The following is a 20,651-nucleotide window of genomic DNA, read 5'->3' on the forward strand; positions in this document are numbered from 1 at the left end:
TAGATGCATTATAAATCATAATATACCATAAAACTTAAAGATACGCTGACACATTTTTCCAACTTGTGGTTTACTGCTGCAATGGACCTGAATTTAATGCTACTTTGAGAGAGCTCTCAGGGGATTTTCTAGTGAAAAATCTTCTCCACAGTATTCAAATCTAATCCATATTGTGCCTATCATTGCAGTACCTAAGTAGCTAATACAAGGATTTCAGATTTCATCTGGGTCAGGATATGGCAGAGGGGGTTTCTGCTGCATCTGTCTAGCTGGGACTGTGAATTTACAGGTCATCACTTCAGGAGGAGGCTATAGATATTCCATAGGAAGGAGAGAGAACAGCACCAGCTGCCTTTTGCTCCAGCTCTGCTCCAAAAAGGCTGTGCAAACACAGAATTGCAGTCTGTTTCTGAGTTGTAGTAAACTGATTTTAAAATAGTTCTGATTTACCGAGAGGTGGAAAATATGAGTGTGTGTCCTCCCTACCCACACTAGAACAAATTTACACCTTTGACTCCCTTTTCATGCTTCTTGGATGCAATGCTGGGCTGGAATGCTTTTGTGGGCAGATCAAGCAGGACTCTCCTTGCTCTGTGGTGCCGTGTTCTTGGCAGGATCCACAGCCTCACATGCCAAGCAGGTGCATTGGGAGTAGAGGGTCATGGTGGGGAAGAAAGAGAGCCCCTGACCTTCCCCAGAGCTGGCTGCTGGCACAGGCTGGGTGCCTCTGGCAGAGGATCTTCTTACACAGGTGCGTCCCCTGGGCTCTCCCCTGATGCAAAGTTTGCTCCTGAAATGGTGCTGCTGCTGCCCAGCAGCCCTGTCTTCAGCCTACCTATATCCAGCCCAGTTTAGTAATTTGACACACAGTTTCAAATCATACACATGATTTAGGAACTTGGAGGAAACTAGGGGAAATATCCTGTTTTTCTTAAGGAGTTATACCCCCCCTACAGCTGCCCTCCACTGTCCTCTCCAGAGCCAACAGGCTGCCACAGCACCATTGACCATGTTGGCATTGTTTAACTCTTGTGGCAATTGTCAGTGACCTTAGCAGAGCCAGGATCTCCTCCTTCAGGGGTCCTGCCATGCAGTGTCAGCACTGACATAAGGATCTTGCTGTAATGGAGAGAATAGCACCCTGACACATGTGGTTCTCTTCCTGTGGAGCCTCTTCCCCATACTGGCTGTATTGAATCATACTCAATTCTGTCTTCAAGATACTCAGGAACGCCTGAAACAAGACTTCCTGCTGGCTTTTGCATGAAACCCATGTTTACTCTTTTGTGTTTTTTGTACAACTGGCATGAGGAAGGAAATAAATACCTATAGAGAATGACATATATCCCAATGCTGTTTATGGGAAAAATGTTTCAGGAAATGAAAAAAAAATTCACAGTCCCACATACTTGGGTGGCTTTTATAATTTAAATTTTTTTCCTCCTCACAGAAAATTTGACTGTGGCCTTCTAAATGCCTTTCTTGAGAGTGAGCAGCCAGATTTCCCCCCTCTCTCACTTTTATCATAGCTGTCCCCAGGGAAAGCTAAAAAGAGGAGGAAGCCCCTGTCATCACTGAATAACTTCACTCTCCTTACCAGCCTACAAAGCTCTCATCAATTTCCCTGCTTTTCACAGTGAGAAAATAAATTTGATGCGAGCAGTCTAGGTAGGAAGCCTTCATTTTGATTTTTCTGAAAGGAAATGGAAAATTTTGGAGAAATTGCAATATTCCTATGGAAAATATTGCTGAAGAAAAATTTGTGATCATTGCTAGCTCTGTGCTAAATCTTTTTCTTGTCTGAAGATCAGTATGCTGTATACTTGCTTATGTAAAACAATATTTTTCTTAATAAGGTGTCACAAACAATGATAAAGGTATTTAAAATTGCTTGGGGGAAACAATGTTGAAAAAAAAATAAGCACTTCATCACTTTTTTCATCACTTCATTTTTGCCATAAGAAGTGATTGCACTGTTTTTCTTCTTATCTAAAAGGGATAATCTTAAGCAAACTGAAGGCAGTTTAATTTTCTACTTTGTACAGGGCAATATCTCAAAGAGTCAATATTGAACAGTATTTCCTGTTTCTTTATAAAGGTGATGAGCCAAGAGAATCTTAAGCAACGTTTTCAACTTCCAGAAGAAGTTTCAGAGGGGTTTTTTGTACTACAATAAAAATTTTGTTGTTTATTGCATAATTTCCAATCATATTACACATTATCAAATTGTTTTATGTAATTTTTAAGGGTTTTTTTATGGTAGGAAATGTCATATTCAATATTTCCTCTCTTTTATGGTGGCAGTATTAGTCTTCTGGACTTCTGTAGTTCTGTTTTACACAATTACATTGGATAATCTAATTCTCTATATGGAGATTAAAGTGATGTTTTTGGTGTTCTTCAGCGTTTCCTTTTATGAAATCCTACTTTGTGGATTTTAAGTTCAGAGCACATCTGACTGACTATAAATGGAAATAAAAATAAAAATGTAATAGTGTTTAATGTATGCCAAAACAGGGGGCCAGTCAGAGCTGGGTTAAAGGAACACAAACCCTTCCTTAATGCAGCTTCCTATTGACACATTGGTGTAAAAGAGAGAAGAAAAATAAAAAATGAGTACTTACAAATTGATTCAATCTGAAGTCATACCTACTTAAATAATTGCCTTGTATTTCTCAAGTTAATAAATGGCACCACTAAAGGGTAAAGGTTATGTCAGTGACCTATGATGCTTGATCTCTGTGTAGACTAGTTTCATATGTAGATTTGATTAAGGAAGTTCAGTTTAGCTAAAACTTGAAAATCAGCATGAGTTTAGAAATAAATGTATGCATACTAACCTATAAAATAATGTTATTAAGAGTATTGATGAAATAATGATAAATATTTTTTCATGCTTACTTGGAAGCGATTTACAAATCTGGGAATAGTTCTGCACTAAACTGTCCCAAACTAAACTAGACAGCCATTGAACCCCTCCTAGCCTAGGATTGCAACAAGACTACTTCTGTGAGTTAATGAAAATAGTGGGAAAAGATAGGAAGAACAGATGCCAAAGCAAGTGAAATATTGCTACATTAAGCTAAAGAAATGGTCATCCTTTCCCAAGACAGCAGATACTCGTAATTTCTGCTAAATTTCTCATGCTGAGAGTTGATGTGTTACTGTGTTTTCATAACTTGGTTACATAGCCCATTCACCAAGGGAAAAATAGAGCTGTTGAACCAGCAAAATGGCAATGTAATAAAATATCTGTAAATTAGTAGATTTTGGAAGTAACCGTATGGGTCTTCTGTTCATAATGGCTGTTCTGTCCCCATAATTAAGTGGGGGACATCTTGAAAGTGACAGTGTAAGCAAGGAGAAATAGCAAAAGAGTTTTTGTGGCATATATTTGTATAGTAATTCCGCTTTTGTGGGGAATCATTTGTTAGTGGAGCTTCAGTCGTGTTAAAGATAATGTGCTTTTCCATTTGCAAGATGTGACCAGTGTAGGCAAGTTACAGACTTTTTGTTTCACTGTCAGTTGTGCTTGTTCCTGCAGAGGGCTGATTGTGTTAGATTGGATAAGGAGGTGGCACATTTTAAGGTTCCTGATTTGATACTTTTGTTCACATAGTAGCAGTGACAAAATACCCTTCCCCCCTTCTTGTCTTAATGTCTCAGCCTGTATATCATTTTGTAATCTGAGATAGTCAGGGCAGATACTAACATACTGCTTTGGGCACAATACTCTGTAACTCAGATGAAATCTTGCTTTAAACAAAACCAGATACAGCATTTTCTCACAATTCCAGTGTCCTGTCCTGAAAGAGTCTGAATCTCTGTAGTTGAGAGTTTCCGTCTCAAAACTTTCACAGTATTCTTTTATTGCTACCATGGGTTTTTGTGTCAGTCCTCCTCCTCCTAATCAGCTTTCCATCTTATTTAATACTTGCTGTTTTCTTATGGATTATTTTAATGCTCGCTCATGAGAGCTATTAGAGAATGAATTTTCTTAATGCTTGCTACTTTTTAGGCACCGAAACCTGGTGAATTTTCCTTAATATAAGTCTAAGAGCTTCTGACAAGGATAAGTGTAAGATCAGCTTTTCAGGCAGTTGTAGTGTGTGAGAGTGTGTGTGTAAGTATAACACAGTACAGTGAAAGATGGATGAATGCCCAACAGTGAGTTCCCTTCCTATTATAAAAGTAAAGGTGTTTATAAATTCACAATTCAATTCCATTTTCATTTACTATGATGACAATTGAATGTAAATATTATTTTTCTTTGTGAACCTGGGGCTAAGTCAAAATGCATATTGTGCTGGTTGCTTCCCAACAGTGGAAGAAATAGAACTGTGGGCAATGGGTTTATAATAAACAGTAAAACTGTTTGTTTATGACAACTGCATAAAATATTTTTTTCTCTGAAAATGGAGAATAATTATATAGCTGATTGCTTCAAGTGTGTTTAAAAAAACAAGGTGGCTTTTGATTATGTTTTCCTTGGGCTGTCTTCTCACCTTGTTAAGCTTAATTTTCTGTTTGTGTATTACTATTTCTTTCCCCTGTCTATTCATGCATCTGTTTCAATAACGTATGCAGAGAAATCTCACTGCTGACTATGCCTCACATGTCTCTGTTTTTGGTGGAAGCTGCTCTCATTTCAGTGTTCTGGACCCATGAAGGGATTAAATTATTTATTAAGTTTCTTCCTGAATACAGGTAGACTACGCCACTAGGTTTAACCTAGCTCATGTTATTATACCTGCTCTTCTCAGGTCACAAAAGTATAATGTTGCTCTTTTCAGGTTCTCTATAAACAAAAACATGATGCTGAGAAAGGATTTTCAGACTATGCGCGTATGAGGGAGCCTCCAGATGTTAAACATGCCATGGAAGTCAGTAAACACCAGAGTGATGTAAGTACTCTCCCATCTGAAATGAGTGTGCTTGTTTTGGGTAGATACATCTGTTACAGCTTACTGAAGTGAAATGGGCATGGAACATTTCCATATTTCCTTAGTTGCTATTTTTCATAAATTATTTGCTCTGAAGTCATTTAGGACATGGTGTGTGTATAATATGTGATATGAGTAACAGTATGTGAATTTTATTCTGAGTGCAGTGGAAAAGGATAGTTACTGTTTATCAATAATAACTAAGTGCTATCACTTTGAAATAAAATTGCAGGCACAGGTTTTCTGAACTCACTACTTTAGAAGTGCATAAAGTTCTTTGTTTAAATGTACACCAGTGTTTTTTCAGTGTCTTCATCTGCCAGTACTTGGGTAGTACTTCAGGGGTGCTGTGTAGAGGAGGCAAGTGAGCTGTTTCTGCCCTGCTCTTGCACTCTTTTATGCATATGAATAAGTTTGTTCCTATCTTCTGAATATGTATCGAGTGAATTTTCCAAAGAATTTAATAGACTAATAAATGATTTTTTTTAAAGAATTTGAGCTGTAGTGTTCAGTTTGATGCCTGCTCTGGTTTATACCATTTGACCAAAGTATTTATTCTTGTAGTTTTATTTAGATAACTTACAAATAAATAGGAGTACTTTGCAGTATTTTGAAAGTTGATTGCTTTTTTTTTCAGCTGCTTGTTAGCTTCCTGAAGTTCTGAAGGTTTTCACAATATCAAATAATGGTATTTATATTTCTTATTACAATCAGGCCACATTTGATTTCATGGTCAAGCTAGCAAATACTAGCTCAATGCATCATTGCTTGGGGCAGAAATGCTGCCCTGATTAGTCTTGAATGATACAGACCCAACTTTGAAGAAAAATTTATGTTAGTTTTAAGTTTTGTAAAAACTTGTGAAAAAAACAAATTTTAGGAGAAGATTGGTTAAAATAGTGATGCCATTTTAAGGGGTACACAAAGCTTGTAAGAAGAGCTGATGTGTAACCTTAAAAGTTATGATCCAGTTCCATTCTTGTTTAGGTAACCAAATCAATTGAGGCAGGCATGTCATTTTACAACACTTTTTTGTTAGATAAATGGGATATTTGTTTGCTGCTAACAATGTAGAAAACATAGCTTTGGTGTTCATTTTAAATTATCTTATATTTACCCCATCTTCTCCTACTTACAGTGCAACAAACACTCTAAGGTTATGTGGGCTGAAAACTAAATGTCAGCGCTAAGATGTATGTCTGTGTGCAGAATCTTGACAGCTGGCTGCTGATTAAAAGGCTGCTGGAAAACTTCAGGGAAGCATTATGTTTGAAGAATAATTTTTTCTTCTGCTGGGAAATACCTGCAATGGAATTCCCAGCAGTAATTTGCAACCTGCCTTGATTACAGAATTCCCTCTTCCTGTCAAACACTGTCCATTTCTGCTGTTGGAAGCATCAGGGTGTCATGCTGACAGAGCCTAGAGCTGGGAATGTGAATGCCTTTCCCCAGAAGCAAGAGGTTTTTTATTTACCTAGCAGTAGGAATGATGGTGAACTGCTAGGAAAGGAAATAATGCTGGAAAGAGAGATGTGAATCCCTCTCAGAGAAGGGACTAGGAGGAATATGAGACAAGTTCCTGTAGCAAATTCATCATACTTTGAGGGTTAGTATGCTAGTGCAAAACCTATTCCCCTTCTACAGCTGTATATCACCTGCTAATAGAATTAAGGAGAGCAGGTTACAGATGTGAGGATAAATGAAATGCAGTTGTTTCATCTTTCACCCTTAAAACAAGCAAAAAAAAAAGAAAAGGAAATGAAGGAAGATATGGGAGGGAAGGATGTTTTGATAAATGAGAACTTTTAACAGCATGTTAGAAATAATGAAAAAATATGAGGGAAATTATTTTCAGCCTGAGCAAACTTCAAAAAATCAAATAAGTCATCCAAATGCAACAGAAAACTCTAACCAGTTAATGTGTTTAAGAACAGATTCTTTCTGGTTGCTCATGAGTAGCTGCAGTGCAATGGACAAATGTCTATCACACATAAGGGAGCAAGTTATGTAAATCTGGTTATTGCTCAGCAGAAGCACACATCTCTTGTGGGTAATATTTGGGCATCATGGTGAATAGCTGAGGATTTCTTCTTTTGTAAGTACAGGTTTAATTAAGAACCACGTGAGTTTTCATCTCGGGGTCAGAACATGGAACAGTGAGCATCCCAAATATGGAGCATTTGTCTTTCCAAACTATTTCAGGGTATCTGTGTAATCACAGCTTTGAAAGTGCAGAGAAAAAGAAGGGAAACTACTGGGCAGGTAGAAGGACAAAGCTCTTTTATCCACCATTCGGCGCAGTTTACCTGTGGGAGCAGAATGCATGTTTACCTACAATGCTCTGCCAACTCAATTCAACCTTTACATGGAGGGTTTGCATCTAAGAGGATTAGGATGTGTTTAAGACTATTTACTCAGCCTTTAAATAAAGCTGACATTTATACTCAACTCTGTGAAATGTCCAATTTCCTTTAAAAATTAAAACTGTATTCAGCTCACCATGCATTTGTGCTGACATTTTGAAACTGTCAAGTGCTGTAGGCCTTCACACCACTTTGAATATCATTATCATGCTGGGCATGTTTATAGGCATCATTAATATGTTTGGGCAGAAACTGGGTAACAGGGAAATACTGTAAAAACTCCTGAACAATGTGATAATGTCTAATAAAATAATTTTTCTCTTTTTCATACTTAGTCTGAAGAAAATTGCTCTCAAATGAACACAAGTAACTTTTCTAATGACAGGAAATATACTTTAAAAAGAATTGAAATACTACATAATGCTTGAAGCCAAGCATGTTTATCCAAACCAGAGTACTTTTCTCTATAAATTGTGTTTGTGTTTTGTGAAGTGAATGTTAATGTTAATGATGTGACTTTGGCACACAAAGTCATTTTCAGAAAAGTGAAGTAGGGACCATCAGCCTACTTTGTGCTGAGCTGATCAGTTAACACATCTGGAAGTTTCCAAACTTGGGACCAAAACTAAGTGCTGGTCTTAAAACAGTGTCATGTCACATTTTTGCTTTATGTGTATCTGAGTACCATGTGAATGGAAGGATGTAGTTGAATGGTGAAATGACAACTACATTTCTAAAGCAAAGAAACCATTTGCTGTGTTGGGTCCCTGTGGAAGCTGCACACAGCATTTGATGAAGGTACTCAAAGCTGTGCATCATGATTTTGTCTGTTCCATGACCTGGTCTATCACTGGGCATTTTGAATAGGAAAACAACGTTAATATTTGTACAGCAGTTTAAATGTTCTGCCTTGTTAAAATGACTGATTCTCCTCACAACACTAATGGTATGAAATAAGGATGTTATCTTCTGATTTTACAAATAAGGAAACTGCAGTACACTCATCTATGGACATTTAAAAGGCAGTTTGCACATCTGATTTTTTGCACATCTTTTCTCTTCTGCTTATCTACAAAGAGTGCTTTTTTAGAAATATTAGTTGACAGCTGGGCAAACTTCTGATGTGTATATATACACTTTCCACTCTACATGAGATCAGTAATGATAATTTTTATGTTTCACTCACCATCTAAATTTGAATATTTAAGATGTCTATATTGTCTTAGGAGTAAGTTGTTTTTCATTTTCAGGGTATAGTGCAGTCACAGTCCACACACCCAAAAAAGTACATTCTTTCTGATAAAACCAAATCAGCAGATCTTAAAGTGGATGTGCTTAAAAACCATCAGTAACATACCCAAATGTTAATGTTTGTTTTGGGGCAGATCATGGTAAATTCAGGCTTCTTCTGTCTCTCTGTTCAGTATCTGTGTTAGAAAAATCACCATTCACTGACAAACTTTCTGCTGACAGTGGTTGTCAACAGCAGGTCCCCCTGGACCACTTCCAACTGGTGCTGAAAATGATGTTTACTCCTGGTGTAATTGGGACCAATCAATTTTAAGGCCCATTACTGGAAAGGATGACTGCATCAATCTGTAATGGGCCAGAAATGTGTTTGTCTCTTTTACACAAGCCGGAAAACAGTTTTCAACATCATTTGAGCAGGAATTGGAAGAGCTGTTGCCAATGATGATTGTCACCAGCTAGTCATTTTCTTAGTGTTGATGGACCCTAAAGTGTAGATGAGAGGAAAGAGGGCAGAGACACAGCTGACAGGCCATTAGTTAGTGGCCTTAACAGCTCTTAGAAAATGCTAATCAGGGACAAACAGTAAGAGACAAATTCTTGTGCAGACAGGTGTGCCCAATTTCTTGCTGAATCCTTAAGAAGGCAAAATGTGTTCATAGCTGCTTGTGCATATTTGAGTAATTTATTATGTATTGTTTGGACAAGTTTGGTGTTGGAATAAATGAGAAGATAAAAGATTTCAAGAAAGGTTTGAATCTCTTAAACCCAGGTTTGCTTGGCTCACTATGTAAAAGTTTCTGTTTGTTGATTGATAGTCTGAGAAGTTTTGCAGCATTGTCAGAAATCTGTTTACTTTATGGCACTGAAGTGCATTTCACTGGTATTCATGTAAGGTGAAGCATCTTGCAGACCCTGCTGGAGTAACTAGATCAGCATGTTTATCCTCAGTAGTGGACCTTATGCATTTTATAAGAGCTTGAGGTTTGGCCTATTAAAATCAGTCTAGTAATTATGAGCAGGCCCTGAATATTCTCCATGCTTTGCAAAAACCAGTTGCAATTCACATTTGAGTATGTGCGTATGTAATCACATTTGGGATTAAAGATGAGAAATGATTTTGTTCCAATTATTGCTGCACAATAATATTCAACAATGTAGCCACTTTTTATTGTAATTTCAAACTGGGTTGAAACCCACTTTAAATTTAGTTAGTATCTGTAATTTACTGTTTTCAACTTCAAAACTCAAGATGGTACATTTTTTTTTCCTTTTAGTTGCTCCTTCTTCCTTGCTTGCATTTCCCACTGGTTGGCCATAACTCTCCATTTGGTCTTTCACTGCTGCTCTAAAATTGTTATCTCAATTACTTTTCCTATGCAAGAGTCAGCTGGAACAATTTTTTTGTATACTGTGGTCCTCGTGAAGTGGAGCAATTCTTGAGCCTTTGCTGATTTTTTGGTAAAGCCTGAGTGACCCTTTGAAGTGAAGATTGAGTAAGGACATTGTGTAATGCCTGGAAATTCCGGTCAGGGCATGAGCCTCTTGGCTGAACCAGCTCAGGACAAAAGATGGCTCCTTCTCTGGGAGTTTCTTTCTTTTTGTTGTTTTTCCCCCCTCATGGGCTTCTTCACTTTCCATCTTCTGAGGCCCATGGGTGCACACACCAAGCTGGTTGCTTTGCCCTGTCTACATCTGTTCCCCTCTCTCTCAGAATAGCTCTGGTTTTACTGTTCTAACATAGCACTATTAAAAAAAAATCACTAGATGGAACAGAATAGCAGCTGTGTAATAGAGGCCAGCAGAGTGTCCCAATGGGAGAGGGTCAGCATCCAGGGATTGAGGTTATTCAGGAAATGGGAAACATATTTTTTCTTTCTTTGGCCTACCTCTGACAAACTACTGTTCTGCTGCATAACATTTTTATTCTCACTGGAGTATGACAAGCTGCAGAATGGAGCAAATATATATTGCAGACATTTGTAAAATGCTAGATGACTTTCCCTCAGACATAAGTAATAGGTATACTGGTTTAGGTGCAGGAAGAATAATAATTCACTCAGGGAAAGATATAGCAATTGGCCTTGCATCTAATATAATTGGAAATGGTGAAATATAAAGGACTGTCACTGTCTTATTTCTCCCCCCCCCCCTTCCTTTCCCCGAAATTAACCACAATCCATTATTTCATGTACTATATGATCATGTCATTTGGGAGCAATAAGTGACCACATTTCCTCAACTTTATCACCACTGTTCTTGATTCTCTGATGTTAAATTCACTGCATTCCTAATTTCTATTTTGAGCACATATGCTGGCCCTTAATTTGCAATTTACATGGATCATAGGGTGCTATTCAGAAACCTGTTTCTGCTGCCTTTGTGGTTTTCACCTCACCTCATGTGGTCATTAGGATGAACAGCATATAATTAACTAAATTCATGTAAAGTCCTGAATTGCAAATGCTCCTCTCTACTAGTTTCTTAAAAATTAGAGAAAATATAAACATAACTAAAACAAAAGTTCCAGTGGTTTACACCAGCTGGAAGAATAAACTTTTATTTTGTATGTATGTGATAATTTGGGCTGAATGATCAAACCTATTTATTTGTTTCTTTTATTAGTGATTACACTTGTGTGTCACGGCAGATTAAAAATTATAAGATCTATTTGTGGGCAGGCAGCCAACAGTGAAGCCTGTTTAGCTTGTCTGCTTAGCTGAAGCCATATGGACGCAAAATTACTTTCCTGTTGCATGTAAAATATTTGCCGAAAAGTGAATTTTTTTCCTTTTCTTTTTGCAATACCATTTCTATGAAGTATATTTGTCACTGACTACTGCAGTTTATGAGTTTGTTGTATTGTACCCAGAGTGAAACTTTGCATTGGAAGTAGGAGCAGAGGTTATAATAAGAAACTTCAAGCTGAGAACTTTCTTGCTGGTGAAATACTATCTTGAGAGGTTGATTAACTTTGTGAAGCAACAAAAGAAAATCTAAAAGATTTCTCAGTAAAGGATGAAATATTCTTTTACTTCCTATTTCCTCTAAACTTTATTTTATGTTCTCCAACTTCTGCCTGAAACTTCAATTTGTCAGACACTTTAGAATACCAGGGACAGAATGTCATTAAGAATAATTCAGTAAGACAGCCCTTGGAAATTGGCTTAGATTGGCACATGTGCTAGAGCAGGAAAAAGTTGACAAACCTTGAGGAGGGAAAGGCAGGATACCTTATGGAGCTCTATAATGTCCCTGAGGTCTATGCTGCTCCCGTGATCGCTTTGCTAAATGGAGAATGTTTGGACTCTCCTATCTGTGGTTGAGCCTGCTGGCCAAAGGTTTCTGAGCCCATTCATTATGGTAGTGGCTTTGCACAAACAGAAAGAGTCAGTTGTGTGCTCAACATGCTGGAACTCTCAGCCTTCTTGTTCCCATGATTGTGCAAAGGAGCAAGTAAGTGGTGTTGTGGGGATGCTGAGGTGGAGTTGTATCATTCAATTCCATATGAGCTACATGGCTGTCTAGTACTGACAAAGAAACTCCCTATGACAGAATTACAGTTTCTCTTCAGTGTAGCTGCAATCTGCTAAACTGCAGTACTCAGTATCAGAGGAGGAGCTAATTTAGATTAAAAATGGGTACAACATAGTAAAAAAACTCCTATACTCTTAAAAGTCCTGTAAAATTTTATGGTAAAACCTAATATTTGTGTCTTTGCAATGCTTTTAATTTTCCACTGTGCTTCTAAGCAAAGCCAGTTTTCTTTTTCAAATTGTATTTTATGCTTCTGAATTTCTTCCTTATCGTTTTGCCTTGTGTGTGGTCTTACCTTACAATCCCTGTCAAGCAGAACTCTATTGGAATAAATTAGGTGGAGTTCTCTTTAGTTTGATGTCTGATTTGACCGGTCATTCAAAGCTTATATGTAGACTTCAAACTTTATTGTTTATTTTAAACAAAACTGTATTTTCTTTGACAGGTATCTTATAAGAAGGATGTGCAAGATACTCATAGGTACACTGAAGTGCTGAACAGACCAGACATAATGAAGGCAACTGAGATAACAAAGATAATAAGTGATGTATGTTCTCCTTTTACTCTCTTTCTATTTTTTAGACATGTAATTTTTTTTTCCCCAATTTTGATCAGATTTTTTTAGAATGCTACTGGAATTCTCAAATGTTTTGAACAGAAAATGTGCACCCCCAAATCTGCTAGGGAGATTTGATTAAATGAAACCAAACATAACCAAAACAAACCAGTCTTGCCTGGCAGGCTAGAAAGCTATGGGCTTCTCCTTGTTAGATGTTGACAGTATGATCTTTGAAATTATTGGTAATTGATGTAAGGACAACATGAAAATTGTTAAAGTTGGTTTTGTTTCATCTTTATTTGTGATAATCATTCTCAAGTCATGTGCCTGTATGCTATACTGCCCTTCAGAAGACATCCCAAACCTATTTTTGCCTTGGTATGAGAGAAACTGGCATCCCAGGATACCCCTTCCTTTTGCCATCTCATCCAGCAGTGACAGGAAAATGTAATTCCCTGCTGTCCTTCCAAGAGCTGTTTGGATGCTGCTTCTTTCATAGGGGCTCTCCTCCCTGAACTCCCCTCTCAAATTCTTTGCCCTTCCACTGTGACCTCGGCTAACAGACAGGTGAAGGAGCAGTTTAAGAAGCAGCAGTGTGTGATGCAGTTCAGTATTCTATTGTAGACAAGGCAAACAATATATATACTTAAAGCCCTGAGTCAAGTTTTTAAGTAGTTAATTAAATGTGAGACTGACTAGACACATTTGGAGAGACAGATTTAAGAGAGAAATTCACCTTTCAATATTCAAGATTTTTTGAAAACCAAGAACTTCTACTAAGTGTTCTACAGCATTCAAATTTACTAATTGCTGTTCAAATGCTCTTAGAATTAGAGTGGCTTTGGAACTTTTATTTCTTCCAGTCTATTCTTACGATGTGTCCTTGCTGATTCACAGTGCTTGAGTAATGCAAGAAGCCTGTTTTAGGCAATGGGTAATTTAGGTTGTGGCATTGCAAAGCACCCATTGTTGATTCATCTGTGTTTCTTTCTGATACATTGTGGGGAAAAATTGCAGCAGTTTGCATGGCAGGCAGTTCAGCTGGAGAGATCAGGTAACATTAACCTTGCGGGACTAATTCAGCTCTGTGACACCAGCACAGTCTCACTGATATCCAGCGAGACCGCAGTGCAAAAACTGAGAGCGGAATTTGACCTCACAGTTCAAAAAAGTTGCCCCTCAGACTAGTTTTATTTCAAGACTACTTTCAGCTGCTGCAAATCATCTTGGGTTAACTGTAGACCCTGTCATAAGAAATGCTGAGCCACTGTGACTCATTCTGCCTTGATCGGGAGGACAGTATTTCTCTGGCTTAAGCTGTGCATTTGGTTAAAATTGAATTCTGTGAATGCTGCACATTGTGTTTTACAATTAATAAATATTATATTGTTAAGGAGCTGAACCCTGAGAAGGCCTTTACTCAGAGCTGATTAGAACAGTAGTCAACTCAGACCACTATGTGAGACTTTTTCTACTAGCTTTAATGCTTAAAAGGTAGTAGAAATTTTATCATTTCTCTTGATAAAACAAACCCAAACAATTTATTAGTGATTCATATTCCCCCTCCCCCCCCTTTTTTTTTTATTTTTAAGGCAAAGTACAAGAAAGGAAGGGGAGAGCTGAATAAGGAGTCTGCTGTGCTTGGAAGACCTGATTTTGAACATGCTAAAGGAGTTTCAAAACTTTTAAGCCAAGTAAGATTCTCCATAATTTTACAATGATTTAATCCAAATATCTCATTCCTAGTAATGCAGAGAAATACTTAGATTTTCAGATGATTATCTCTAATGGCCTTGAAGATTATGTTCTCAAACTTTTCATTTAGCATCGCAGTGACTGGTAAATTTTGGATTCTTAGGAAACAAAATACACATTTTGAAGCAAAAATACTATGAACTTTGACTATAACTTGTCTCTTATGGAGATGGTGTATATTTATACAGATTTTCTAGGATTTCTAAAATATTAACTGTATGTAATTTAGAGGCAAATTTTGCTCCTCATTCAGTTTGAGTGGAACCTTACCCTGTGATTAATCCCACTGAAGTAACTGAGGTCTTTTGTGTAGCTGCTTGCTAATGTGAGTAATGGGATCTGAATTTGGCCTGACATGTAAACCACCCGCCTTCTTTCCCCCTGAAACTGAACCTTTTATGTACTACTGTTATATATTAACCTCAAAAAAAAGTCCTTAACTAAAAAGAAACCTGAAATAGAAATATTCCCTCTTCCTCTTAGTAGTTTTCTACTCATAAGATGTACACGTAAGATCTCTACTACAGATCATCCTGACATTGTGAGAACAGATTTTTCACTGCTGATCTGTTTTTTGGATTTTTTTTCTTCCCCACCTCCTTTTTTTTTGTCTGAAGTAGTTCTTTAACAGTGCCTTGCATAATCCTTGCTAGTAATCCTGTCCAGCTACCCTTGGAGCTTTTGAAAACCCAGGAACTGTCCTCCTGTAAGAGGAGGATAGTGCCCTTTGATTGAAGAAGGCTGTGTCAGCCTTCTCAGAGCCAAAAAACCTCTCAAGTGTAAATAGTGTATATTCTAGGACAGACTCAATATCAGTGATATGTAAAAAATACCTGTGATTTGGCCAGATACTAAATGTCTTCCCTAGAACTAGCATAAAATGAGGATAATGTGTCATAGAGAATAAGCTGAAAAACAGTGCAGTGTCTGCAGGAGGTAGAGCTCCTTTTGCTGTTATCCTTAGATACCTGCTGCATTCACACCATTATAAACTTTGAAGCATTACTCAAGGAGAAAAGGAAGGAAATAAATATTTTTTATTGCTTTGTTGGTGATGTGCCCAGAATCAAAATGAGTTTGTGTTTTTCAAATAGATTTCTGTCTTCTATTTTATAGTGGATCATATTCTCATTTCTCTGCTGATGGGCAAGTCTGCTAAGAGATTATTTTGTGTTTAGCATTGTGCAGGCTTGGAAGTCAGCCTGTACTTTCTAGCAAGAGCCACTGTGATGCTGCTCAGACCTGAGTATCACTTACAGGAAATGGGACTGTCATTTAGCAAACATGTTCAATGGTTTTTAAAAGGGTCCATATCCAAATTTAGTGTGTAATGTCCTTTATATCTCCTCAATGGCTGCCTACACACTCCTGTCCTTGCAGCTCACTCCTTTGAGCTTGCAGCTGCCTGTTTTTGCCAATGAGACCAGGCTGTAACCCTTTCCAATAGTCCTCTCCATCTTCCCAAGCCTGGTACCCGTGAGATTGTGGCCAACAATCACAAGTGAAAAATAACAGCTGGATCATGAGATCCTGCAGGCTGCTGAGCCAGCTACGTGGAAGGCTTCATCAATGCACTCTTTATCTCGTTTTTATTAGATGTGCTTTTTATCTTGGACAATGCAAGCTGCATCTGCAAATGCTTTATAATAGGGCCTCTTCACTGCCAGGAACTGGGATGGCAGCAGTTCTACTTGACATCTTCTGTGGAAGGCAGCATTCACTGTGCAATTTTAACTTCTTTAGAGAGTCCAAATAGTGCAGAAGGTGTGACAGGAAAGGAGAAGGTGACAAAATCTTTCTTATATTTGGTTTATTTGTAAAGAAGATTCTTATTAAACCTTGGTGGTCCGAACTCTGCAGTCACTGGCCCTGGATCCAAGTTTTGGGATCCTTTCTTGCATTGTCCTCTCCTCAGTCTAAGCTGCTGTGGCTGCTTTGCAATGTGTGTGATGGGGACTGTGCTTTCAGAAGAGGGGGCAGCACCTCAGCCTGACGCTGGAGGATGGAGGGTGCAAATGCTGGGCAGCTCTCAGCAGCAGGGAGGTGCACTGAGCAATTCCCCCATGTCCTCTGAAGGGAAGGCAGTGGCCACGAGTTGTCTAATGTTCTTATTTATTATTTGAATAATTATAACACTTCGACACGCTAATCATAAATCAAGACCACAGAAAAATGAAGATGACCCCTGTGTCCAAAGAGCTGGGTGGTGGGGCAGAATGAGGAATGCACCTGTGCTAGAGGAGAGAAAGAGATCTAAATACGGGTCAGTCATTTCAGTCCTCTTCATGCAAGGATCATGAAACAGGCTTGTAACGCTTACAAGATTTAAAAAGAGTAAAGTTAATGATCTCTTTATTGTCTCCAGACTTTCTGGCTTTTAGAGTTTCCATTTGTTTCTCAGAAAATGGGAAGATCATAAACTTTTTGTGTTGAAAGTTGATAATCTCCCTTAATTGCATGAATCTATAAGCTGCGACATGCAGAGAAATATTAGTTATTTGACCCTCACAGTAAATTTGCAAAGTTGACAATTCTGATGGATGTAATGGGAAGAGAAGATGATAACATGTTTTAATGTGGTGCATATGGGTAGGTAATTTAGGGAGTATAGAGAACAGGAGCAAGAAGAGGTCAGGCAGTGTGGGTGTAACGAAGGGAGAAAGCAATCAAGGCAAGCAGGAAAGCAAACAAAGCGAAGAAAATAGTGTTAATGTTTGACTGGCACTCAAGACTCTACAGAAATCACTGTTTTCTCTCTCTCTCCTTTCTTTCCTTTTTATTTTTTATTTAACAAAGCTTTTGACAACAACAGCAGCAAAAATAATAGCTCCCAGAACTAGTATATTTACCCACAGCATGTGGTAACTCTTTTCTGTTGATTTTAAATGAAATTTAAAACAGAAACTGTGTTAGCCCTTGTGAAAACATGGAGCTTGTCAATTTGCCAAGTGTGCATTGTATAATTTGGGCTATTTTTTTCTATTTTTTAATTAAAACAAGCGCTTGTTCATGCCCTCTTTATGTTTTTAATGTGTTTTATTAGCTTTTTCAAAGAGATGCTGATATGAAGTATTCCTCTTATGGTGTTTAGTAACTGGTTTTAAGATAAATAATTTTGGATATTCATATTTGTTGCTGAATCTGGTGCTTATTGTTTTAAGGATAAAACTGGTAGGGGTAGAATGTTTTTCAAAATGCACCTTCTCTGAGATTTTTCAGTAACAACCCAAAGAGCCTAGGATTTTCTCAGTCTTTCTTTGCTTTAAACTCTGCTCGTGCTTTTAGCAATGAATGTTTCAATTTTGCTCTTTGTTTATGCTACATTTCCTTCAATATATATGTGCTCTGACAGTTTTTTTCCTTTTTTAAAGATGGTTTCATATGGTCATGAGGAAATGCTTTAGCTGCAAGTGTCTGCTTCATCATGGGATCCTAGTGGTTGAATGATTCAATTTTTGTAGTTTCTTTGTAAATCTGAACAGTGGGTGATGTCATCCACTTCTGAAACTGAACACTCCCTGTGTGAACAGCTTTGAACTAAAGATTTGATTTAGGAATGTTGCTGCTAAGCTTCAAAAGACACTGCTCTGTCCAGCTGCAATTCTGACTTTTATAGGTTTTGGGCAAGGCTGATGAGAAGTTTGTTTATCCAGGCCTTATTTAATTCCAGTTTGGTTTTTCAGGGATGTTGTTGTGATAAAAGCCTGCAGAGTCTGCTCTTTCTTAAGGAGTCTTTAGAGAGCAACCTCCACGCATTTCTTTTACATTAACCCCCACCATATAATCTCTAAAAAAAATAAACAAACTTAAGACTTTAATGAGGATGGTAAACAAGTAACTGTCCTTTTAAGCCCTCATTAAAGTAAAGCTTTTGGTTAATGATGAAATTTGTAGGTAAGTGTCCACTAAGAACTGTCAATTCTACTCCCACTTGTTTGCTCTTCCACCATATTATAGCCTTGCAAAGACCTCCCCCTTTCAGATGGTTTAGAAATCATATGAGGTATTTTTCTTCCTTGTTTTTATTCAGAACTCTTTCTCTCAGGCATGTTTCCTCTCTTTAAACTGCATTTACCCTGTTCAAAAGGATGATGAATTCTGCGTGGTTTCCTTCACCATGACTCATCCATGGGCTTGCTCTTCTTTCTTCACTCTCTCCCACCCCACGCTTCCTTTGAAAAGGGAGAAAGAACCAGAAAAATGGTAATAAAAGAGAAAGTGTACATCTACATAGCTGTCAATGCAACAAATCCCCTATGGCAGGTCAGTTAAATGGCTGCTGAAGTGCTCTGGAGACACTGCCAGGGTTGTCTGATCTTACTGCTGTGCTCCACTTTGCCCAGAGTGACCCGTGTGATGGGGAGGGGAGCAAAGGCAATGAGCTGAGTAGCCAGGGCAGGCAGCTGGCCTGGGGCTGTAAGACAGCCCTACTGCAACCAGAACATTTACACTCACCTTGGCTGGGGGGTTCCTTTAGTTTTGAAACCCTCCTGGACATCAGGATATGGGGCCCTGTGACGACTGGGTTCACTGGTCCCCCCTCTGTCCTTCAGTGGCAGCAGTGTGATCTGAAGTGACTCTGAAGAGGGTCTGCTACTAGAACCTCTAGATTGAAATGTACTGCTAAAAAATTTTTAATGAAATGATGCCAAAATTTTTAATGGCATGAAATGAAGATGGAAGATGGCAAGCCAGTTGTGAGGAGAGGTCCCTTTGGCACCAATGCTTTCCCACCTAACAGGAATTTCAATACCATGTTGTGCATTTGGTCTGTGTGCACTGTTTGTGGCATTTATTGGCCAGGAGAAGGCAGCCTGTAGTAGCTGGATGTTTAAAGTCTTACGCTTGGTGTTGTTGTGATGTGGGTAGAGGAGTAAAAGACAGTTTTGCTCACCCAGCTGTCTTGATCTCTGGCTTTTTGAATGGCATATTACAGCACTGCCTGATTTTCATTAGAAGGCGAATTTTGGATACACCTTTTAAGAGAGAAAAGCACTCTGATTTATTCCTTCACTGCTCATACAGAGCATGGATTTGCCTTTGTCTTTGTATTCAGATATATGCTTTTGCACTTGATCCAATGCCAAGGCAAATATCAAACAATATAAACCAGATGAATATACCAGAAGGCAATAGATACTCTCTTCTTCTGTTAGTGTGAAAGATTATGAAGTTCATAATGTGTTCAGATAAAGTTTCTCTTTAAAAGTAACAATGTTTTAGAATTTCCTTACTTCTAAAAATTAACTAGGTGCTGGAATAGTAATATAGTGCTTGAACATATGTGGCTGGTTCCTGTTTGTGTAACTTAGTTTTGGTTTCTTGTTATCCTGATTATCTTTACCCACAATGTCCACTGTTTCATTAATGAGGTTGCATGAGCTGAATCATGTTGAGGGTCTTTTGAGGCAAGGAAGAACTGAAAAGGGAAAAAAACCCTCTTCCCACAACTAAGGCTGAGAAAAAAAATTGAAGATTGTTTGAGGTGGCTTAACCACTTTATCAGACATTCATGTGGGAATAGAGAAAAAAGGAGTAGGGAAGAATCCATGTATTTATTTAGTGCAGAGCGTGGTAAATTATAATGGATGTTGCATAGGCTCAGATATCAGGTGTCTGCCTAAAATTCATGAAAGCAGCATAATTCAGACTGAACTTTATTCTCCTCCATTATGCCCAGCTGTTGGAAAGAAGCAGACATGTGTGCAGAGTCTCCAGATGTTTGATGATCGCTCACAAAGGAAGCAAAGAAGGGAGATAGTGATTTGTTCAATTTCATATTTTCAGATTCTGAATGCAGTTTTTCAGCATGTTTTATGGAATTTTTGTGACTTATTTACCTTTACTGCCACTGTCTCCATATTTCTGTATTGCTTATTTCCTCTTACAAGTATTGTCATTCCCCCTTTTTCTTTAAGTGAGAAGAAAAAGATGATGAAGGTGATGGCAGGCAGTCATTTAATTATGCTTTCCAGCACTGTAATGAGGTGGGCATTATCCCCAAGAAAGGACTGTACTACAGAGGGATTCCTCAGTGTCCTCTGGGAAATTTCTGGCAGAATTAAAAATAGACTGGCAGTACTCGTGGCAGTCTAACATAGTGGGAGTGACATGTGGGCCTGCTGGTGGAAGTTTGATTCTGACTTCCCACTTTCAAGCAGTTGAAAAATTTACAAGTGATTTGTTTTACAAATGTTAGAATTTATTCACCTTAGAATTTTTTTTTTGTTAAAACCACAATTTTGG

At 38.1% G+C, this 20,651-nt stretch overlaps 1 protein-coding gene across 3 annotated transcripts in view; it reads left to right on the top strand.

The window, feature by feature from the left end:
- NEBL (nebulette) overlaps nucleotides 1–20,651 on the top strand; it is a 244,546-nt gene that overhangs the window by 163,938 nt on the left and 59,957 nt on the right. Inside the window, exons 12-14 of one of the 3 annotated variants that reach the window (XM_054517178.1) lie at nucleotides 4,794–4,904; nucleotides 12,537–12,638; nucleotides 14,243–14,344. The exons of the other annotated variants lie outside the window; for them this stretch is intronic. Of the exons in view, the coding sequence (XP_054373153.1) occupies nucleotides 4,794–4,904; nucleotides 12,537–12,638; nucleotides 14,243–14,344 (315 nt within the window). The remainder of the gene's footprint in view (nucleotides 1–4,793; nucleotides 4,905–12,536; nucleotides 12,639–14,242; nucleotides 14,345–20,651) is intronic. 3 annotated transcript variants of the gene reach the window in all.

Source organism: Molothrus ater, chromosome 1 (genome assembly GCF_012460135.2).
Source record: "Molothrus ater isolate BHLD 08-10-18 breed brown headed cowbird chromosome 1, BPBGC_Mater_1.1, whole genome shotgun sequence".
Taxonomy (NCBI): Eukaryota; Metazoa; Chordata; class Aves; order Passeriformes; family Icteridae; genus Molothrus; species Molothrus ater.